This window comes from Heterocephalus glaber, unplaced genomic scaffold (genome assembly GCF_053883595.1).
Source record: "Heterocephalus glaber isolate CG9 unplaced genomic scaffold, H.glaber_assembly_v1.0 deba00001504, whole genome shotgun sequence".
Taxonomy (NCBI): Eukaryota; Metazoa; Chordata; class Mammalia; order Rodentia; family Bathyergidae; genus Heterocephalus; species Heterocephalus glaber.
In genome coordinates this window covers 47,742,136-47,766,685 of record NW_028258324.1, presented here as the reverse complement: position 1 = coordinate 47,766,685, position 24,550 = coordinate 47,742,136, and the positions used below count along the sequence as shown (strand labels likewise).

General features: G+C 38.3%; 1 protein-coding gene across 6 annotated transcripts in view; it reads left to right on the top strand.

Moving 5' to 3' along the window:
• Tnik (TRAF2 and NCK interacting kinase) overlaps positions 1–24,550 on the top strand; it is a 397,016-nt gene that overhangs the window by 350,609 nt on the left and 21,857 nt on the right. For 4 of the 6 annotated variants that reach the window (XM_013071572.3, XM_004834594.4, XM_021254142.2 and 1 more), the window contains 5 exons: positions 538–561; positions 6,104–6,288; positions 15,497–15,626; positions 21,883–22,047; positions 24,271–24,382. In XM_013071572.3, the coding sequence (XP_012927026.1) occupies positions 538–561; positions 6,104–6,288; positions 15,497–15,626; positions 21,883–22,047; positions 24,271–24,382 (616 nt within the window). The remainder of the gene's footprint in view (positions 1–537; positions 562–6,103; positions 6,289–15,496; positions 15,627–21,882; positions 22,048–24,270; positions 24,383–24,550) is intronic. The other 2 variants (XM_004834596.4, XM_004834595.4) reach the window with 1 other exon arrangement.

The window sequence follows — 24,550 nt, the reverse complement described above, 5'->3', positions numbered from 1 at the left end:
TTTCTCTTAATTATTCTGCCCTTTCCCCATATTATTTTCCATATAAATTAACATAACAGTTTTTCTGCTACTTTTCATACCTTTAGGAACTACCGTTATCTTTTATGGGCTGAAGCTTGGTAACCATAGTGTGTGACAAGAGGGGCTGGCAACTTGAAATCCAGGTTCATTGCTGTAACATGATGGACCCCAAGTAGCTTTTGTAAAAAAGGATTAAGAGCATGCAGGCTGAAATTGAAAAGTGGAAAGTTAATTTGGAATGAGTCACTGTCCACTTATTTCAATTTTCTGAGAATCATTTCTATAAAAAATGAATGTAAAGCCTTTTTGGTTTACCCTGGGGTTTTTTTTAACATTTTAAAGTTAGGAGGAATATTGAATAGTAATGAAAGGAACTTACATCATTCTGAACTTTCTTTGTCCTTTTGTCTTTATCAGTTTTGTACTAACGATTCCAATTTTGTGTCTAACCTGCTTCCTTTCTTCTGACTTTTCCTCTCCTGTGGATTCTTCTGGATTGTGTTCCTCTTACCTCAGAGCTATAAGAAAGCTATAGATGAGGTTAGTATTGCCTCTTTTTGGTCATACTTTCTCATAAGCTATAAATATTAAACCGATTTCCTGATGTTGAATTTAGAAAAGGAATCCATTGGAATCATGAGTGTAAAGCCACTCAAGTGTAATTATCTGCTGGGAGAAGAGCCCTTTCAACAAAAGCTAGCCTGAGATGCTCAGACTGACCCATGTAAAGCTTCCCAACCCTTCCCTCTAAGTGAATATGTTGCTTTTTCAATGTTCCAGCCTGGCCGACAACAAATATTGGTGATTTATTAATGGCACGGTTTTTCCCTCCAGCCCCTTCCCATAATACACCTGTACTCTCCAGCTTTACTAGGAGATGGCTCTCAACAGTTTTACTAAGAATGAAAAGAGACATCATTCTGGAGCACTGCAAATTTATAGTGTGTAATTTGTGAACAAGGAGTTACTGGGTATTGTTAGATTAATTTTGTGCGACATTTACAATAGCATCAGTAGCAACATCAACTTGAGTTAATGAATCCTGGTGAGTTAAGTGACTTTATTTCCTCATCTGTAGAGACATTTTTCCATTAGAAAAATATATGGCTTTGTCAATTGTAGGTAGCGTGCTAAGAAGGATGACTGCCTTGCTGTTGTTTGTCAGACCTGCATGAATACACACGGTGAAATTTTTTTAACAGCCAAGCCTTGCACAAAGTCCTAAATGCATGGAATCTGATGGCTACAGTTATGGCTTTAGGCTGTAGCTCTGCTGAGGACTACTTTTATGAAATTATATGGAAAAAGCATTGGCACAGGTGGACAGCAAGCAGCATTTAAAAATTGGCTTCCCAGATAAATAGCTGGCTAGTACTAGTCTCATAAACCTCTCTAGGCCAGGACTTCCTCCTCTGTAAAATGAGGATAAAAATACCTGCCCTGCCTCATTTACAAGATTGTTTAGGATCACTCAAGGTCATATGTACAGAAGCATCTTATGAAGAATAAAGTGCTACAGAAAGCCAAGATATTATCTTGATTGCTAAAGTATGGGCCAGAGCATGGAGCTATTTTTGCAGGTGGGAAAAGCATGTTTCTGCGCATCTGTTCTTCGCTTCACTTTCACCAATGACCCTCATTCTCTGAGAGTTATGACCACCTCACTGTTCAAAGTGATATAGAAAGTTGTTATCCTAGTTAAGGGATTGTTGTTCATAAAGGAATGAGACTCTGCATGTCTACAATATATAGATGGAACTTATAGAAAAGAAAGGGTTTTTTTTAATTGCTCCATGCCATGGCCTTGCTTGTCCCTTTTCCTGATAATAACAAGGATGGGGAAATTGTCACATTTTTTATCAATTTTTTCCCAGAACAGCTGAAGAAAGAAATGATTTTCTCGTACTTTGGATGCCAGTAAAATGGTTGTATGTGTGCATAACCTAAGAAACATTTCATGAGTCCAGAAATTGGCATGAGAGTGCCATTCATGAGGGAAAGAGCTATAGTAGACCTCAACTGGCTAACCCTGGGTATTTTAGGCTTTGAAGAATTGGTTTATTTGTTTTGGTGCACTCTACCAGACTGAACAAAGATGAGAGGGGACACGAGAGGTGTAAGTAACTAAAAATAAGTGAGGTGGTGTGAGTTGCATACCACAATCTCAGGAGCCATGTATGGCTGGGAGAAGCCCTCCAGGTGATGTTGACAACCCTACCTCATGAGCATCACTAAGAAACCACTGGGAAGGCGGGATGTATTGGTTTCACCTAACTATGTGGTTCCCAGTCAGGGATGATTCTTCCAGTGCCCTTCTCTTAACAGATATTTGACAAAGTCTGGAGATGGTTTTAGTTGTCAGAATTGAGGGTGGAAGGCAGTGCTCTTAGCACCTTGTACACAGAGTCAGAGTGCTGCTAACCATCCTACAGCACATAGGAGAACAATAAAGATTTATACTGAATCTCAAATATCAGTCGTGCCACAGTTGAGAAATCATAAACTAAAGCTCTCTTCCTTCTCCACTTATGGGTTTTGATATGGATTGCATCCCCTTGGTGACCAATTGCCATTTAGATAACTCAGAGTTGAAATGAAAATCTTTCCGAAAATGTGTTGCTTATTATTGGTAATTTAATGGTTCAGTTTTTCATAAAAATCAATCTGAGAAGTATCCATTAATTTTGCACTTTCTAAGGGAATATGAGATTTTGCAGAATAGTCTGTGATTATTTAATACCACCTTTGAAAATAAGTCTGTTCTACTTTAGCACAGTTAAATATGTGACATGAATGTTATATGCATAAGCAAACATTGGCCTCACCACTATTTCTTCGTTAGTATGCAGGAATCTGAGAAATTACAGAGCACAGCCATAGATGGGACTGAACTTGAGCAATACCTAGTCCACCTCTTTTTCCCTCACTTGAAGATACTGATGTTAAGTGACTTGGTGGGTGTCATTTTTTAGGTTTCCTTAAAAGTAAATTCTACTGCTACAAAAGGAAAAAGCCAGCTTAAAATTCTTTAACAGCCTAATAGTTCAAGAAACTAAACTAGAATTTGAATAAACTATATTTTGAAAAAGAAGCCTAAAAGAGCACCTTTTTAGAGAAGTTATGTGCATAATTGTCAAACTAACTGTGCACTTTTGAATGAAAAATTATATCAAGTTAAATTTAAAAAGTGTTACATCAAAGAACCCTTTGGATACAAGTCTTGCATCTTCACATTTATTCTATAGTCAAAAAATTTACCATTTTGCGATACTTCTTTTTTAGTTATACATTCTCACATATTTTCATGCTAAGCAGCAGTTTTATTACCCTGTTTTTAATACTTTTTAGTTTCAGGCTTAGACAGCCAAGCAGTAAATTACTGGAGAGCTCATTATATGGAGAAAATTGGTATTGTTAGAGAATAAAGTGTATGAAAATGGACCTGACTTTCTATAGCTTTGTTATTGTAAATTTTTCCATGTTGCATGGATAAGAAACAAAACTTTAGCTAAACACATAGGTTATTGGCAAACAAAGATTAATTTTCTTTGGGGTTATTACTTTTGAGTTACTCATTTTTATTATCTTGAGATTTTCATATATGTCATATCCTCCAAGCTGTTACCAATTAAACTTAAAAATAATTTGCAATTATTCCTAATGTTCCAGAAAAGAGCGTTTAATATTACAGAAACAAAATTTCTGATTAAATATGAAACTATAAAACAGATCATAACTTTAAAGTGTTTCTAAATACTGGACAATGTTGAGGAAAATGTAGGTCATTTTTGAGAAATAAAGTTTCTTTAAATCAGTGGGCTATGGACTAATAAATATTTCTAAATAATTTTGATTTTTTAAAAATCTTTTGTCTTTTATTTTTGAAATGTCAAAATAAGAAAAACCAAGCCCTGGGGAAAAATATATCATTAATTTTAATAAGTCATTGCTGACAGTATTATATTTTACTCATTATTGAGAATAAATTATTTTAAACCATATTCTCTCTTTAATTGATGATAAAATATAATTTAAATGACAACATTTTAAATACTAGTTACAGTCTTTGACAAAACTAAGACATGGTCTTAACAAATAAAAATCAAGATACAAAATAAATTTTCTATTTTGTTATTATGTTACTGACTTGAAAGATTATAATATCCTTTTTCTTTCATAGCTTTAACAAATATCTGGACTATCTGTTCCCATTGTGCCCAAGTATACCAATCTCTTCATTTTTTCTTCCATTTAATGAAGATAAGCACTGACGATTATCAAGAGGAAATAAGTAAAAGGCTGAAATCTGGATATTAGCTTTCCCTACTTTGACCCATTGCCAAAGAAACCAGAAATAAGTTTACATAAAATTCGATGTGCAGCTTTCCTCTTATTTAATAGTATACATTTTATGTAAACATCATTGAGGCTTTTAAATAAAACTCTATTTTTACTTTTACAGATGAGGTATGTCTGAGACCAGGCATTTTAGCGAATATGTGTGTATGGAAAAGCCCCAAGTACGTTTGTGTATAAAATGCAGTTTGAATTTTCAAAAGCTTCCCCTTTCCAAGGGCTTCAACTCAGCTGACATTAAGTCATTACTGCTTTCCCTGTGATTTTTATGAAATTAGAAAGAAATGACTCCTTCAATTAATACCTCCCACTTCCTAAATTTCAGTCGAAACACCTAAAGTGTTTCCTCCCCTGATCTTAACCAAAATAGTTGTGCCTGATTTGTATGTGACACTAGAGAAACATGATGGTCTGTTATCCTTTCAGAATAAAATTATAATTATAATCTAAACTGTGCCCATTGGTCACAGTTTTTCTTCTAACCAATTGGGATAGACTATTTTAAATCATGTAGGTCACCTTAAAATCATGTAGGTCACCTGTCAGGTGAATTGGACAGATACATTTCGGGACTGAAATAAAGAGAGAATATGGACATAGGAAAATTGTAGGATTTAGTATTTTTCAATGAGTTTCTTTCTCCCTCATCCCCTGTCTCTCACTGAATGCTCTGATTCCCACATGGGTCACTAAATAGGGAGAAATGGTAAGACTGATATCAAATTGCTTTTTCCTCATTTGCATGCTGTGTGCCATGGGCAGTTTAACCCATGCAAATTAAAGCGGCCATGCTTTTGCAGAACTGCTTCCCTCTGCCTTGCTCTGAAAGCATGTAAGATGAAAGGTAGTCAGATACTCAGCACACTGCCTGCAATATGCCTGGTGATTAAACACCACATCATCACATCCATAAGGCTAAAGGTTTCATCATACTCATGGAAAACTGAAAAATTATCTCTTCCTTTGGGTGTTTGCACATTCATTTCAGTGTTCTTTGCCAGGGTTTCTGCCAGGTTACTGGAATTTAAAACTTAAGAAAATGAAACACCTATCATTTTGGAAGAGATGCCTCTCTCTCTCTCTCTCTCTCTCTCTCTCTCTCTCTCTCTCTCTCTCTCTCCTGTCTCTGTTCCTTTTGATTAACTCAGCTCTGTGGCTATAAATTTCAGTGGCAGTAGGCTTCGGGGTGGGCCATCATTTGATGTGATGCCTCTGCTCTCCAAGGAATGATGACACACTAAGTGAACCTTGAGAATTGCTCTGTTCTATGACTGATGCTAGATTTTGGTACAGTAGCAATCATAAAAGGGGAAAGCCCATCATGGTGGCTTGGGCAGGAGTCGTAGAATCCTGGGGAATGATTTTTAACTTTATGTTTTTCCATTAATTTTGAGGGTGATGATCTTCACCTTCTCAAACTAAAATGAAAGAACAATGTTTGTATATACATGTATGCACACATATGCATACATATGCACATATATTTCAGAACTGAAGAGTCTCAGTCTAGCTATTGGTTTTGAACAAAGTTTAAATTGATTCATCTTTCTTTTCTAGCTTCTACACGCTACAAACATCGTTTTCTTAGTTCCATGCAGTAACCGTGTTTGTCACTCTTCTCAATAGAGCTTTATTTCTTGTGCTTAAACTGGAGCACTGACTTGCTGAGAGATGTAATTTTGGTCATATCTACAGTTCACGTGCTGAACAAACTTTCCTCCTATAGGATCTGACGGCATTAGCCAAGGAATTAAGAGAACTGCGGATTGAAGAAACAAACCGCCCACTGAAGAAGGTGACTGATTATTCTTCTTCCAGTGAAGAGTCGGAGAGTAGTGAGGAGGAGGAGGAAGACGGAGAAAGTGAGACCCATGATGGGAGTGTGGCTGTCAGTGACATACCCAGACTCATGTAAGAAGACTGCTTTTTTTCTTCTCCTTCTCCTTCTCCTTCTTCTTTTTTTGCAGGTCTCAAAAAGAGTCTGTGTTGCCCAAGCCGGCCCCAAAATCCAAGGCTCAAGAGATCCTCCCACCCCAGCCTCCTGAGTAGCTGGGACTACAAGAGTGTGGCCACTGTGCCAAGCTGTAGACTACTTCTTAAATGTAGACCGAGAAGGGACTAGGTCTCCAAAATAAAAGAGCAAGAAATACGAGCTAAATGTAAATTGCACATGGGCCACTAGCAAGACAAATTGATTTTGGGGACTTAGGTTCTTATTACACCATAGTTCTGTAAAAGTCTCTCCATAGAGAGAATCACTTAGAAAATGCAGCATGTCTGGGATTGTCATGCTTTTCCTACTCATTGCCATTGTATTGACTGTCCTTTTGGTAATTCTTCCTTGGTTCTTTTTATCCCTGAGGCAAACAATATTGTCAACCACACTGTTGGCACATGGTTTTCCCCCTTGAACTGAAAGAGTGAAATCATAAACAATGAAACTTAAAGATTAAAAAAAAAACAGGAGAAATATATTCCATCGTCACCGCTACTACAATAAGTAAGGAAAAATGCACATGGCATCATGGGTTAGCAACAAAAGAATCAGGAATCAATCATTCAGAGAAACTTTTGTTTAATATAAATGTACCTGCTATGATTTTCTACTTCATCCTCTTCATTGTCTCTTTTCCTTTTTTTCTGTGGCTAGTTTCTGCATCACATATTTTCTGTCACTCTCTCTGCAGTCTTCTTTTTGTATATTTACATCTATATTTATGCCTACCTATCTTTCCCTTCGTAGTTATAACATTTATTTTCTCCTTTTTCTTTTTTGTAAATGTAAGCAGGAAACTTACTGGTTTTTTTCTCATTAGAATGGATCCTGTGGGAATACCCCCATCTTCTATTGCTTCCTTAACTAATACTCCAAATAAACACAAGAGATTATTACCCTGGTTTACCATAGCTCTGCTAGAATGCACTGCTAACTTTTCCAACTTCACTGTTCATTTACATCCATTTCTTTGGCTTAGCTACTAGTAGTATTAATCATCAGGCCATATTTATTCTGTATAGAGAAGATACCATCACACCATATATTATTATCCTGCTCAGGGATTAGAGAGACAGAGCTGGCCCATCTTCAGGGAATGTCATCCATTGATTAATCATTGTTACATGCAAGCAATTCTGAGAGACAAGGAGACAAGCTGGGTTATCATTGCTGAAATTGTTATTTCAGTAAACCGCTATTTTCTGTTGGTTCCCCAGTTATAAATTAAAAGTTATAACTACTAAGAAAAAGATAGGTAGGCATAACCATAAATATACTAAAATGTGACATTTTGAAACAAATTGTATTAAACTGCTCTTTTAACAGCAAATAAAATTGTTCTAGAGGCAAAATCACTAATCCAGAACATTTCTGTAAAACATGCTGGCTCTTTCAGTTTTCGTCTTGATTCAGCATTGTTTAATTCTTCTAAAAGATGTTGAGAATTCTCTTTAAACACTCATCAAACAAACTATCAGGATAAGAATACATTATAAAAGATGGTGAAAATTCCTCTTATGGCTTAGGCACCATGCTGAGGGCTTTGAGACATTCAAAAAATACATCCTTGTATTCTGCCTTCCAAAAATTTATATTCTAGTTGGACAGAGGCAAATTTTTACATGGGAAGAGTGCAGGCTAATGTAAACATTTGGAGGAATAACCAGCTTGAGAAGAAATGTTATGTAGCGTTTGGATTTTAAGTTTCCAATCATATTTTGCAAAGCTATGAATGGTGTTCACCCTCCTTCTAAAGGCTGGTTTGGAACTTCCACCCCACTACAGAAAAGTACCTATGCTCCTAAAAAATTCCCTGAACAAGCCATGTCGCTCTTCTCTCTGGTGTCTGGCCCTTTCTGGTCACTTCAGGAGTAACCTACTCACAGCCCCGTCTGCAGAAGTACAGATTGTGCCCTCTTTCTCATGTGCCTTCCTGCATTTTCATGTAGTGCCTCGAATCAGGAATGTTTATTATGTGCTTTTCTCCCTCTCTGGGCTGTGATGCCTCTGAGGGTAGGGACAGTGTCTTACCCATCTCTCTACTCTGCATTCCTCACATAATGTCTAGAATAGAATGGGTAGTCAGTGATTATAATTTACGTTTAACTATGCTGAAGTGAAACTGCAAGTCCTGACTTCAAAAAGTTTATATCCTAATCCAAATGTATGTAAATAATAATCAGCAATACAGTAAAGAGCATGGGATGGTATTACAATTCAAGATGGAAGGAAGAGTTGAAGTAAAAGTACAGAAAGATGAGCTTGGTAGAAGTGTAGGGTATAGGGGTAAGAATTAGGGAAACCTGATCAACAAATAGCCATTGGGAATTGCTGAAGGTGTTTTGAGCTTAGGAATGGCATGATGAATGCTATGTATAAAGAAGGTTATTTCAGCAAGATGATTTGGAAAGAGAACAGATGAGACACTGGTAAAGCAATTCAAGGAGCTATTACTATAATCCAGGTAAGAAATAATGAACCAAGGCTATCATGGAATATTTACAGAGGAGGCAAGACTTGGCATGATTCTTGAACTGGTAAACAGATTAAAATGATCATCCAGGGCGGAAGTACAGCATGTGCGCCAGCTCCAGCGCCTGCATGCTGTGCCGCTGCCCGAACATCTGTGGGGACAGCCCGCGGGGGGGCGGGGGTAAGAGTCCGACCCGCCCCCACTCACCCAGGCCTCCAGTTCTGGTCCAGGGGTGGGGTACGGAGCTACGGTTTTCACACCTGCTCTCTCATCCGGGATCCTGGCCACCATCCCCCACCCCACCCCCAGGTGGAAAGATTACTAGGATTTTTGTTTTGGTTTTGCAATACTGGGGACTGAACTCAGGACCTGGCGCATGCTAGGCGTGTTCTCAACCACTGAGCTGCACACTAGCCCATTCTGTTTTATTTTGAAAGAAAGTCTTGCTAAGTGGTTAAATTCCCCAGGCTGGGTTGAAACTTGGAACCCTCCTGCCTCAGCCTCCGAGGAACCTGGGATGACAGGTGAGCGCCACCATGCCCGGCTTGAAGATTAGTTTTTACCAAATGCTGCGCTGGTTTGCTCTTCTGGGCTATATTTAAATGGGTTTTCTCAACAGCTTTCAAACAATAAGAGTTTTAGCCTTGGACGTGTGTGTTTCAGTAAGAATCCCCCGTCTTTGATGGACATATTTCCTTATATCCAGATTCATGACCAGATTTATTCAAAGGACCTGGTGAAGGGGGAGCTAGGTTAGGAAGAAATCCGATCGACTCACTAACTGTGGAACCCAGGTGCCTGCTACAGGGCAGTTCATCACACTCCTATTTCTGCATTTGCTTGAACTTTTGCATAATAAGGTTTAAAATATTTAAAAAAAAAAAAAAAAGATCATCCAGTAAAGAACATTTAAAATATTTTATCATATATGTGACATACTCAGGGGGAAAAGGACACAATGTAGTGTGTGTGTTTACTCCAATCTGGTCAACACTGTATAGGCTGAATTTTTATATGCATATAAAACAGTCTTTTCTTCTCCAACTTGATAGTTGTATGCCTAAGAAATTTCATACTTCTTTCTCATTGATGATCTGCTTTGTCTTTGAATATATTTGTGATCCTTTCTCCTCTTATGGATGCTAAGTTCTTTGGGACCATTTCTAGTTCAGCTTTTATATCTACTTCCCAGTGCCAAACCAAGGGCTTTACAGATAGCAGGTGCTCAATAAGCATGTAGTGAATTAAATTAAATCAATACCTCCAGGAACATGTTGACAAATGCAATTAGAGAAAATTATTGTTCTGAACCTGCAGCCTAATTACAGTAAATTTCCTGTAGTTTTCCTTCCAATCAGTGTAGGTTTTTTGTTTTGTTTGTTTTGATTTGATTTACTTTTTATAAACCTTTGGTTTTTTATAAGGTTTCATAGGATTTTGGACAACCAATCTTTTCTATTCAGTTCCTATATTGGAAAAATAATTTTCAGTACAAAAGATTGCCTTAACTATAAAATGCTGTAGTTGCTGTTTTAGCCTTGGTGGAATTTTTAATTTGTATCTTTCCCTTTCTTCTACTGTTAATAGATTTATATTTTTAAATAATTGTAGATTTATAGAAAATTGAGGAGATATAAGTGAGGGTTCTCTGTTATTACAGCCACAACTTTCTCCCTACATGCAGTTTCCTCTGTTGTTAGCATCATAATTAGTATGGCACATAAGTTATAAGTAATGGCATAAAGTTATACGTAATGAGCCAATACTGATATATATTGATATATTAGTAACTATCGGTTGTGGCTTATTCAGACGTTCTTAGTTTTTACCTTAATGTTCTTTTTCTCTTATAGAATTTCATCCAAGCCACCATGTTATATTCAATTATATCTTCTTAGACTCATGGCTGTGGCAATTTCTCAAACTTTCCTTGGTCTGATGAGCTTTGCAGTTTTGAGGAGTACTGATTAGATGTACAGTGGAATGCCCCTGTAGCAGAATTTCCAAGGTTACTTAGGTCAATGACTGTCTCCTCCCACCCTTCCCTCCTCACTTCAGTTGCTCATAAAGGTGTAATACAGTTAGATTCTCTTGTCATAGTCAACATCCTTTCCTGAGATCCTCCAACCACCTCACTAATTTTTTAAAAATTTATATACATTAAGGTTCACTCTGTACTCTAAAGTTCTGTGATATATCTGAACAATTTTTCATTCTCCTGTGATAAGTACCTAATTATAAAAATTATTTGGGCACACTCTAGTGAACCCAATTCTTCAGGACATTTAAACATGCTGGTATTTACTTTTATAGCTGTTCACTCATCAGTTTCCAGAAGAGCTATTTTGACAATAAGCTTGAATGAAATTTCCACTAGAGGCATTAGACAATGCCTCTGGCCCCAGAGCTTCCGTGTTGTAGTACACATTTACTTGGTGCTACTTACATGCCACATAGTGCTTGGTATTGAAGTTACCACACTAGTTACCACACTAATTCAATCTGATCACTACAAGGCAGAGTGGAGATGGACTTGAATCTGCCCACTTGAGCTGGGATGGGCTTAGGGATGCCTGGACTGAGGCATAGAGGATGAGTTAGCCAAGAGAAGGCAGAGAATAGAAAATAACCTTCCAAGGAAAGAGGACAGACTAAAATCACAGAGTTTTATAGTATAATGTGTATAGGAAAGTACTGTAAGATAAATGTTGCTAGTGAGAAGTGGCAGGGGATGGGCAGGATTTGATTTTAAAATGGGGTTAGAGAAATAGGCAAGGACCAATAAGGGAAGGCCTTTAAGCCACATTAACAAGCTTCAAGTTCATCCTGCAGTCAATGGGGAGCTACTGAAGGTTGCAAGCAGGAAAGCAACAAGCTCAGATATGTGTTTGTGAGAGCTCATTTTGCAACTGTGGCAAGTGGATATGAGGGAACTAGGACTGGAAACCGAGCAGGGACAGTAAGAAAACTGTTGTTCAGGTAATAGAGGAAGCAGACCTGACTGGGACAGTCACCAAAAGGACAGCAAATATTTGGGACATTCTTAGGAGCTAGAATAAGAAGCATCTAGATTGAATGTGAGGAACAGATGAGAAAAAGGAGTCCAGAATGGCTATGGAGTTTCTAGCAGGATAAATACATGTAATGCCACTCACTAAGATCAGTAATACAGGAGGGAGATGATGATCTCAGCTGTCACCCAGGTAGAAATATCCAACAGGAAGCTGAGTCAGTAAGTCACAGAGTAAAGAGATTAGCTATGTTTATTTAGATTTATTCTGCAAATGGATGATGATTATAATAAATGTCATAGATAAGAGCATGCCAAAAGGTTATGCAGAGTGAAGCAGAATCCTAGAGATGGCTCACATTTAAGAAGAGTCCATGAACAAATGGGCAGGGTAAAAGAGAGGGAAAAGGAAAACCAGAGAAAGCTTACATATTACAAAAACCAGGGGAACGAGGACAGAAGGCAATGATCAACAATGATAGACATAAGGACTCCTCTTCTGTGATATAAAAATACTTCACATTCCCTAAAACAGGAACTGTGGCCTGTGCTTTGCCTTTTTAAAGGAAATACGTAGAAAAGCGATTTGGAACACGTAGAAATTTGTGGGTAGCAAGCAAAACTCGTTACCCTGTATCAGACAAAATGGTAACAGCGATATGAATGGTGTGAGCAGTTATATAAAGTACAGAGAATAAATACATACAACAGATTCTTAAAGGACCAGTGCTACATAAGAAGACAAGTTTAGGCTATCTAAGAGGAAATGCTCACCATTGTAGAGACAAATAAACTAGGGAAGAAGCACATATTATTACCTTTTATTCAAGGTAAGGAATATTACTGGTAGAAATAATATAAAATAAAATTCACAACAGCCCAAATTGCTCATCATATAATGTAAAAAGATGAAGCAGTTCTAGCTTATAAAATTCATAGTATAAAAACTGACCCATGACCCATAGGGGCCAGGGATTTAGCTCAGTGGCACTGAGCCTGCCTCGCAAGCACAAGGACCTGAGTTCGATCCCTGGTACCCTCCCAAAAATAAAAATAAATTGACTCATGGAAAATAGTTTGAGTAAAAACATTCCACAGAAGTTAAAATACTTCACACTATAAAGCCTAGTGTGGACTGATAATTGACATACAAATTAAATTTTCTCCATAACATTTAAACATTTAGAACTGGTCCCGAACTTGGTAGAAATAGTGATGACAGAAGCCTCTGGAAGAGGATATGGACAAAAAAAAATTGTTGTATAAAGTCTTTGCTGTAAAAGTCTATGGGAAAGAGTTAGACTCGTGATGATTGTTCTAGTAAAATAATAATAAAATGCAAAAACTGGGGGAAGGGTTTAATTGAAATATGTGGGAAATGAATTGTGGAATTATCTTGCTGGAATTAGTTCTGAAATACTTTTTTCATAATAATTCACCTATACTCACATATTTCTGCTTAAAATGTTTATGTGGATTCAGAACATTGTCAGGATGAAAAGTAAGGGGATCCAAAATATCCTTACCCTGTGGACTTACTGGGATTGTCTGTGGTAAGGGAGAACCAACCCGCACAGTATCAGCCTGGCAGAGGCCGCCAAATCAACCTGAGCCCTGGATGGTGACAAAGAGGAGAAGGAATTCCTTACCTGGAAGGCCCTTGTTGTTTGCCTCATTCATTGATTTATTGGCTTTACCCCAACTTGTCTCAAATAAGAATTTAAGACCACTAAAGAAAGATACAAATAAAATTAAATTTCAAATAAATGGGTAAAGAAATCATAGTTTTGAGACCCATTGTGGTTTTCCAGTCTATCAGAATGCCAGAAATAATTACAGCAATTTATTTTTCCATGTCTCTGAACTATTAATACCTCCTTTCTTGAACTAAAATACTGAAAATAAAAATACTTGGTTAAAATGTCTTCCCAAACACATCAGTTCTAGCCAGTTTAGTTTAATTCAATCCACTACTTCAGTTTATTAATTTCAAAGTAAATATCCTATTATACAGTTCCTTATCTGGCCTCACCCTCTTATCTTTTTTACTCTGTTTCAGATGAAAATCTTTGAAATATGACTGTCCTGCCCTAGAGATGGCATAAATATGATGCATTTCTTGCTTCTTGGAGTGAATATTTCATCAGGTTCTTGGACTTTGATAAGATCCAAGAGGCCACAGATATGTTTCACAGATATGTTTAAGAAACAATTAATATTTTAAAATGAAATGATGAAATGAAAACTGCAGTTAATGTACCTAAAATAAAATAAGCTTTGATACCTTGCCTTTGAAAAAAAACTTTTTCAAAAAAATGCAAAATGGGGCCGGGGATTTAGCTCAGTCGTTCCGCCACCTGCCTCGCAAGTGCAAGGTCCTGAGTTCGAGTCCTAGTACCAAAAAAAAAAGCAGAACGCTATGCTTTTTGTTCTTCTATTTAGCATTGAGGCAGGAAGATGACAGATTTTAGTTCAGCCTGGACAACTTAGCAAGATCCTGTCTCAAAATAAAACATGATTTTGAAAAGAGCTGAAAAGGGCTGGGGTGTAGCTCAGTGTTCCCTGGGTTCAGTCCCTGGTACTGGGATGGGGGTGGGCAGGTAGCATAGCACTGAAAACTGAAATCCTATAAACTGAAAGCACATGGTTCTCACTTTCTGGTTTCCACAGGGTGCTCACTGATGGTCCAGGTGAAACTTATGTGGACAGTCAGCCTTCGAGGGGCCCTGGTACTGTGCTGTGTTCCACAGCAGATATAAGAAACTTAGTCTGTTTTCCCAGGAAGTGTATCCACATTCCATTACTTTTTCCCATTATATCTTCAGCTCAACAGTGAGGGGGGAAAAAACCTGGAAGTAAATATACCACAGCATGGGATTAATACTGAGGTTTTTAAAATGCTGACTACTATTTGAATCAAATATCATAGTTCATGGATTCCCCAATGCACCAGAATGTTCTTAATTGATATTTATTTTTTATAAATAGCAAAACCCTCATTATCCAATGCTTACTCTTTGTATGTCTGCTATGTACCAAACTCTGTGGTGCTGGACACATAATGTAAAGAGATAAGAAATCCAGTCACAAACATATGTTCTATTGAGAGGGAAGGAAAACATGACAAGAGAATAAAATAAAAGAAGGATGGATTAAAAAAAAGAGGGGCAGGTGGAATAAGATATAAACAGTTGGTAAGAGAAACCTTCTTAGAGAAAGCGTCATTCGTGATGAAACCAGATGAATGGGAGGAGGCCAGCCAAGCGTGAGGGTGGAACAGCAGGTCCGATGCAGATCAGGCACCTAGTTCTAGAAGGAGATGGGAGTAGGGGGGGACTCTGTGGAGCCTGGTACCCCCTGATCCCCACTACAGTGTCTTTTCCATGGAGAGCAGCAAGCTCACTCACTCCAGCTGCAGCATCTCAAGAGGAGATGCTGCAGAAGTAGAACACCAGTTTAGGCATCAGTGAACTAACATTAATATGGAATGTACCTAGGCCACTGAAATATGCACTTAAAATAGTTAAAATGATAAATTTAGGGTTATGTATATTTCACTACAATAAAAATAATTAATATGGACAGGAAATTGTATTTGCTAAATATGCATTACCATGAATATTGTTTCTTCCCATCTCAGACCAACAGGAGCTCCAGGAAGCAATGAGCAGTACAATGTGGGAATGATCGGAACACATGGGCTGGAGACCTCTCACGCAGACACTTTTAGCAGCAGTATTTCAAGAGAAGGAACCTTAATGATTAGAGAGGTAAGTTGATATAACAACTGTGGAGAGTAAGTGCTTTTCTTAAGTGGTTTTTATATTAGAGCGTTTACAAAGAATGCTTACAGCATGATTTTAAGCATTCGAAATGAGGGAAAAACCTGTACTTCTAAATGGTTGAGTGATTTTAATTGTCTACGCCTTCTTTCCTGTATCCTTCTAAGATTTTGCAGTGTGACTTAATTATATTAGTCCAAATTCCTCAGTAAGAACTATGCAAATCAGAATATAAAATTTGAGCCTGAGGATATAAAACTGGCAAACCCAGATGTTTCCTACAACAGGAAAACAGAAATGAACAGTTTCTCTGAATAGCATCGGTGGTTTTGTTAGCCTTCCCTCACCCCATGGTTTTATCCTTGAGGATTTCATGTGGAATATGCTCGGTAGTTCCAAGAAATGGTGATACCATCTTATCTCATTAAATTAACATTTAAAAAGAATAAAGAAACACAAAGATCTACTTTAAAATGTATTTTAGTACTTTGATTGTTTTTTTAACTCCAGGAACATCATTTTTTGGGGTGAGAGGCACATGTGCCCTTTCATCTGTCCTTCCAACATAGAATAACTCCCCCCCACCCCACCCCTCATCTGTGCCGACCAGTAGGGTCCTGACAAACTAAAATTTATCTTCTTTCTCACTTCATCATCACCATGCAAGTTTGAGAGTAAATCTTTACTGAGAAAGGGAATAATGGGCAGTTAGCCTGGGGCAAATGTTACCTGACCTCTCCCTGCTCCTGTTTTATCATGAAATGTCATAAGTAATAGCATAGGACTTATAAGGTGATTGATAATATTAAATGAGTAGATCAGTAAATTTTACCTACTTTATTTTATTTCACTCCCCATAAATTGAATTCTCCTTTACTTCTTGTCACAACCCACTCTTCCCTCTGAAACATAAACATGTATCATCTATCAATCACCTCTTTATCCCAGAGACAGTTGGGAAGCCCTGATGGCAGATTTGATCTGCAAAAAAGACAGAGGGCATCTCACTTTTGTAAGAAAGGAAGGAACTGTAGTTTGGAGATGAATAAGGTCTTTGAAGTAATAATTGACAGTGGGGCTATGTCTAGAAGACTAGTTCACAAAGCAACTTGCTAGAATTTCGTTTTATGGCCTTTTCAGATCTTTCAAGTAGGCTTTGAAGAATCCTTTCACATATGCCTGGAATGAGAAATGGACTTGGCTGCTGAAGTTGACATTGTGTAGTACTGGAACATAAATCTCCCACATGATGAATGGTACTTCAATGGAAGTTCACAGTTCTTCTAGCTCTAGAGCTTGCCACTTGGGAAAACATGGGGGAGAATATGCAGGACTAAGTTACTCTTTAACTCCAAATAAAAGAACTCCAATTTCTAATGTGGTTTAAAATTTGCCTGAGTCTTTATGATAGAGTCAGTACCTCCAAGTAAGCATTGTTTCCAGCCACATCAGAATGACTTCATATTATTTAAAGCACTCCCCGATTGTATAACCACAATCATTCTCTTTGAAAAATCACATTCACCGGTGTCTTGTATGGATTTGATCTTTTGAAGGACCGTCATGTTTCAAAATTCTGCCTTTCCTAATTGTGAATTTTTAAAATAACAAACTGTATTAAGCAAGGTTCTCCAGAGAAACAGAATATTTGTGTATGGAGAGAGACTAAGGGTGGGTGGGGGACAGTGAGAGGGGAGAACAGAGAGAGGCAGAGAGACGGGAAGTGGCTTAAAAGATTATGGAGGCCAGTGATGTTCCATCTGCAAACTGGAGACCTGGGGAAGCTGGTCGTCTAGTCCCAGCTGGGAGGTAAAGATGGAAGGAGATGTTCCAACTCAAGTAGTGAGGCAAAAAAGTTGGGGAAGGCAGTTCTTTCTTCGTCTACTTTTTGTTCAGTTTGGCTCCTCAGTAAACTGGTTGGTGCCTACCCAACATGGGAATGATAATCTACTTTACTGAGTCCCTCCATTGCAGACACTAATCTCATCCCCAGAAACATTCTTACAGGTACACCCAGAAATAATGTTTAATCTGGGCACCAATGGCTCATTCGGGTTGACGCATAAAATTAAATATCACATAAACCTTTGAGTTAAAAATCCATTAAAAGTGCATAGAGTAATACTTGGTTCACGAATACTTCTGTTTGCAAATAATTCTATTTGCGAACAAAACCATTCAGCAGAATTTTGCTTCTGTTTGCAAACTCTGCATTGGGTGACAAACAGGACCATGGCCATCTTTCCCACACAAATATAAAGAGAGCCATCTTCCCCAAAAATCGTAAAACAAATTAAGTTTGTGAGCTGAGGCACCCCTATATATTAAAAAGATAAATGCAGGCTAAAGCATATCCCTGACAAAATAATAAAACAAAAACTCATTATAATAATATTTAGCTTATAGAGTACTGTTATTTCAGTTCTCCAAGGTAAACATCAAGAACTCACTCAAAATCCAGGCATGTGGTACATGCCTGTAAAACCAGCACTTGGGAGGCAGAGGCAGGAGGATTGCTGTAAGTTTGAGGCTAGCCTGGGCTGCATAACAAGTTCAAGATCAGCCTGAACTACATAGCAAGACCCTATCTCAAAAAGAACTGACTCAAGTCATTCTCATGTGAGTGTCCCTGATGGTCCTATAAGATCTTATTGACTCTGCTACCCAAGATCTTGTCTGATGCATAGACTTTCCCCTGTACACACACCTGTCCCTGAGGTTACTGTCCCTGAAGCTCTACTTTTCCCTGTCCTACAGTTTCACAGGATGATATTTTACCCTAGTTCGGAAACATACCACAGCAGCTCCGATGTACCATTTGACCACAGTGCTTGTCATCATGAAGCCTCTTTTGGTTACAAATAATAAGAAAGCACACTTTAGCACAACTTAAGGATAAAAAGTGGGTAGGTATCAGAAATAGAGGAGTAAAGATTCAGAGGTGTTTCATGGAAGGAATCCACAGGGAGAAAGTGAACTGGGTCGCTCCGTAGAACTAGAGCTAGATACTACAAAGTGACAGGAACAGAAGCCGCTTCTCATGTATACATCACTGTCTGTCATTCCTCACCCTCACCTTTGCTTTCCTCCACATTCCTCGTCTGCTCTGTCTCCCACAGACCAGCTTTCTTTACCTCGCCATGATTGTGCTCTGACCTCTCCTCACTTCATAGCAAGATATTCACCGCATCCTTGTTCAGATACTGGCTGATGTTAAATTTTATTAGAAATCTGTCCCCACTTGGCTTAGGTGTCCACTGCAGGTCTAATCAGCTATAGCCAGGAGTAGAGCTCTCTAGTGTAACAATGCAACCCAGAGCATCTGGATGGGCAATCCAGGTTTGATCCCTGATTTTGCCACTTAAGGTCTTGTCACTTGAGACAAGTTAATTGACTTTCTTATACTATGATTTTCCTATCTGTAACATGAGGATAATGGAGGCTAGTCCGTGGTGTTGTAAGGATAGTCCATGGTTGCCCAGTTCCAAAAAAGGAAGGCCATGATGGAAGGCCTTAGTGGAAGAAACCAGCTCATATCATGGCAGCCAGGAAGCAGAGAGAAAAGGGAGGAGGCAGGGACAAGAATAAACCCTCCCAGGTCATGCCCTCAGTGACCCACCTCCAACCAGGCCCCACCTCCTAACTGCACGTTCAGCTACTGAACTTACCAGTGGTTGAACAGCACCCCATGACCCACTCACCTTCCAGATGCCTCATTTCTGAATACAAGTCTTTGGGGGACATTTTAGATCTAAACCATAACAAGGATTCAGTGGAATGCTGTTCATAAAGCATTTAGTACAGTGCTGACAAAGGTTGGTATGCAGAGCCTCTTAGTCCTGGTTCACATGGGGATGGTGAAGGCATGAAAACCAGAAAGAGCATTGGAGTTCTGCTAATGACATCCTAGAGGGCAGGGCTATTGCTCACTTGTATTTGTGTTCTCAGTAGAATGCCTGGTACATGGCTCAAAGAAGGTATTCAATATGATGGTGCTGATTGAATGAACAAAGGGACGATGACTCAGAAGTGGGCACATTCAGAAGTGCTACTTCAAGCTTCTCACTGTCTGGGCTACTTCCCCTGGTTAGCGTCTTCCGATCTTTCTTTGTTAATCAATGTGTCTGCATCAGGTTTGGGCTTAAGGCAGAAGGCTACTGACTTAAGAGAGACTGAAAAGTTCTGAAGTGACAAGGTGTTCTTTATGCTTTGCGAAATTGGTGCAAAATGCTGAAAAGCTTCTCGGTATTTGAACAGAAGTTACAGGAAAGAAAAATTTCCCCAGTGCACAAAAAATTTGAGGACAATAAAATAAATTAAGATTGAACTCCCTAAGTGTCATTTAGAAGATGAAATGTTCAACGCTGGGGAAAGACACTAGTGCAAGATCTAGATGAGCACTGTGACAAAATAAATCCAGAAGAGGTCCCTCTCTGGGGCAGTTTGAAGTCCAGGATCAGTGTTGCCAAGGAACAGAAGACACTGGGCTTTCCATTTATTTCTCAGTCCCCTCATAACATCAATTTCCCCTTCAGAGGCCTCGGAGTCTGTTTTCCCTCACAACAGTAACAGAAAGTACCTGTCTTTATTCCCTGACAGTGGCAGGTGCAGATCTATACTGTAAGGCCAAGAGAGGCTCTGGAAGGAAGCCAGGCCAGGGAATTAATGACTGAGAAAAGAGAAGGTAGAAAGGGAAAGAACTACTTCATCAGGTCTGCTCTAAGAGCCCTCAGTGAGCTAGCTGCATGTTGAATTTAAAAATTGCAAGACTGTATACAGCAAAGGGAACAATCAGCAGCGAAAAGACAACCTACAAAATGGGAAAAAAATACCTGCAAACCATGTATCTGACAAGGAATGGATATCCAGAATATATGAGGTGTGATTTATAATTATGGTGAATAAATTTTTTAAAAATTATTACAGTGAAAGACACATTACCATTAAACCCTCTCAAAATATTTCCCTCATTTCTAACACATTTATCTCATCACTCTTGCCATTTTCTGAAACAGCTCTAGAAATCCTCTCATGAATGTCTTTAGTTGCCCTGTCATTGCTGCCTCAATGTCCTGAATTGATCAAAATGTTACCTTTCCTGGTCATTTTTAATTTGAGGAAGAGCTAGCAGTTATATGGTACCAAAACTGGTAAATAAGATGGATTAGGACACACTGTAATGCTTCTACAAGTCTGCCTTTCCACCGGATGGCACTCAGCAGCATTCACTATATTTTTTTGGTTTTCTTATTAGTACCTGTTTGCAGTATATAATGATTACATTCATTGTATGGAGTTGGTACATGTACCCTGTACTTTTTATCACACTTCATAAAGACATTCAAGAAAAAGGACTTTCAGAAGTACAAATTCAATCCTTGGTTTAAAAAAAAAAAAATCCCAAATTCAATCCTCGGTTGAAAAAAAGAAAAAGAACTTTCAGAACTGCTTCAGAAAGTGCCAAGAATGATGAGATAAGTGTGTTCAAAGTGAGGGGGATTAGGGAGTAGTGTGTCTTTTACTATAATAATTTTTTATTTAACACACCATATTTTTTATCAACTTTTGTATAAGGAACTCAACTCAATACCAAAAAATAACTGAAGTTAAAATGAACAATAGATCCAGAAAAACATTTATCATACAAATGGCCAACAGGTATATGAAAAGATGCTCAACATCACTAATAATCATGGAAAGGCAAATCAAAATCACAATGAGACATCACCTCACCCTAGTATGCATGATTATAGTAAAAAAGAGTACAGATAAATCCTACTGAAGATGGAAAGAAAAGGGGACACTTGCAGACTGTTGGTGGAAATGTAAATTAGTATACCCATTATGAAAAACCACATGGAGGTTCTTCAAAAGCTCAAAAATAGCAATTCTAGTACTAGGTATATGTACAAAAGAAATGAAATCACTTGAGACATCTGCACTTCTATGTTAATAGCAGCAGTATTCACAACAGCCAAGAAACAATGGAAACAACCCAGATATTGGGGACCTCCACCCCAAACATGATTCCAACAGCCCTTCATGCAAGTGTATAAATATTCATCTACTAAATATTAACAAAGCTTCTTTTTTCTTTTCTTAGGTAAACCAGATATTTGAATGTTATCTTCCCATACCCCATGGGTCAGTTTGGAGTCCCTTGCACCTGTTCTGTGTGAGGAGTGATGTTGCTCTGTGACTTTTTGCTTCGCTTTCTAATGGTCCCATGTGTTGTGCCCCTCAGACAGCTGGAGAGAAGAAGCGATCCGGCCACAGTGACAGCAATGGCTTCGCTGGCCACATCAATCTCCCTGACTTGGTGCAGCAGAGCCATTCCCCAGCTGGAACCCCAACTGAGGGCCTGGGGCGTGTCTCCACCCATCCCCAGGAGATGGACTCCGGGACTGAAGTAGGTGCTGGGCAACGGCCAAGACCGTGCTGTTCTCCTTCATGGGGTTCTGAAACTTTGCTGTCTTCAAGAGTGAGCTTTTGCCAAACTCCCTTAATCGTGTTTGGTTCATTTCCACTAAAGAGCTTTGTATGCCCATGCTCAAATAGAGAGAGTTGATAGATGCAGAGCAGTGAAAACCTCTCAGATAACATCTGGACCGATACCTATTTTCACAGATGACAATCCTGAGGCTCAGTGAACACAGCTAGTTTATGACTGAGCTTTCTGTGTCACCACCCAGAACTGGGACCTTTTATGACACAAGCCAGTGACAGAAAGTTCAAACTATTGAGCTTTCAAGGCTCACAATTGAGGTTCGCATTTACAGTAATTTAGTAAAACTAAATTTGTTCAATACAGTGGTGCCTCAATTTATGGACTTAATTTGTTTTACAATTTGGGTGAAGGTAGCTGTGGCTGTGTTTGTCACCTGATGCAGAGTTTGTGAATGGAAGCAAATTTTTGCTGAACACTTTTGTTTTGAACCAAGTTGCTTGCAAACAGAAGCATTTGTGAGCCTAGGTATTACTATAAAATGAAGTTGAAATGATTTTTTATTAAAAAATGAAAATTAATGGTTTCTTATGATGTTCAAGTTCCTAAACTCCAAATTGGATGAGAAGGGAGAAATAAGATATTACCTTTCTTATATTTAAACAGTTCCAAGAAAAATCCTGAAGGAACACCGTCTGTTGGTGCTCTCAGATAGCATCCACCAGTTGGATGAGTTCACAGGGCCTGGTCATGTTTCATCAGCAGCCTTTTGCATCACAAATAGGCCTTGTATGTGTTTATAAACATGTTTACTGGTGTTTTTGACATTGTCTACACAGTGAATTTTTATGAGGCACTCTTTGGATGCTCACATTATAAAGCAGATGAGTTTTGCATACCTCAAGGAAAAACACAGAAGAATACTGAAAAGTACAGTTGCCTACTGTAGCTTCATGCAGTTGGGCAAGCATTTTCTTCCTGAACACCTGTGTCAGCTCCAAGAGGACCGTGGTTCAAATTCTGTTGCTACCCCAGCTCTAAATGGGAATACTGCTTCCTGTCTGCCTTTCTTAAACTTCTAAGGATCAAAGGAGAGAGTATGTGTGAAATTTTCCCTATTTAGGAATAGGAATCCTATGCTAAGAAGGATGAAATTGTTTTCATTTCAAATGGTAGAAGGGAAATCCTGAATTAAATCAACTGTATCTTTGTGTTTTTTTCTCCCTATATGATTAGGGATCTTGAGATGTTGGTATTTTTTAATAAAAACCTAAAAACAAAACTAAAAACTTTTACTTAATAACATTTATTCCCCCCAAATTTATCAAAAGATAAATTTAATAGAAGAAATGAAAATGATTGACAAGATGAGAAGATAGTTATTGTAGCTCTTTGGCAAAATTCAAATATGGAATTCAAATATTATGACATGAAGCCCTGATACTGAGTTTATTGTTCCTTAGTCTACTTCTGACTTCATGACTTCAAGGTGCTATCCAAGACCTTGAGACTGAATTGTTAAGTAAGCCCTTAACATACATTAACCTCAAACCTACTATCTTCATGAAGTTCTGAAATACAGTATGTAAATACTATATATACATCCTTTTAAAGAAATCATCATGGAAAGGAAAAATCAATTCCTAAATGAAATCATCCCTAAATTAAAGATTTGGAAGGTTTTGACACCAACACCAATCCACATGCATCACCAGGACAGAGTGGAAGGAGCCGAATACCACCCCTCCAAGAGGGAACCTCTTGGGTTTACTGTGTCCATGATGAAATTCTTTTGTGTAGCCATGCTGACTAAGTAGATTCCCAATTGTGTTCCATTTTCTTAAGATCATTTGATTAATGTGAGCTTGCTTTTACTTATAAAGATAGAAATAAGGTCATTTATCACAGTGTCTCTATGCATATTAAGGTACCCTATGTCACTCCAAATGTAATTTTCTTGTTGCAGCTCTGGTCATTGGTAAAGCCCAACAAATGCACAGTGGTTAGTGGGTAACCAATACCAGGAGAAATTGGAGAGAGGCACATCCTGTGAACTAGGGGGTTTGAATGTGAACAGCCGAATAGATCAAGGAGTCTGCAATCATTGTAAAGCCCAAGCAAAGTACTATTTGCATTGTTCGTTCCTGCAGTATTTATTTTATCTGCTCTTCTTAATCTTCTTATTAGTATGGCATGGGAAGCAGCACCAAAGCCTCCTTCACTCCATTTGTGGACCCCAGAGTATACCAGACATCTCCCACTGATGAAGATGAGGAGGATGAAGAATCATCAGCTGCAGGTAATCTAAAAGGCCCCAGTGTCTTAGAAACAGCTGGATTTCCTTTTTTGGGGGGCGACCTGATAAGGAAAGTTATCACTAGCTCACTAGTTAAGCCGTTAAATGCCTGGGCCCTGTCTTAAAAGGAAGAATTTTTATGTAGGATTCCTAAAACAAATTTCTTTGGTC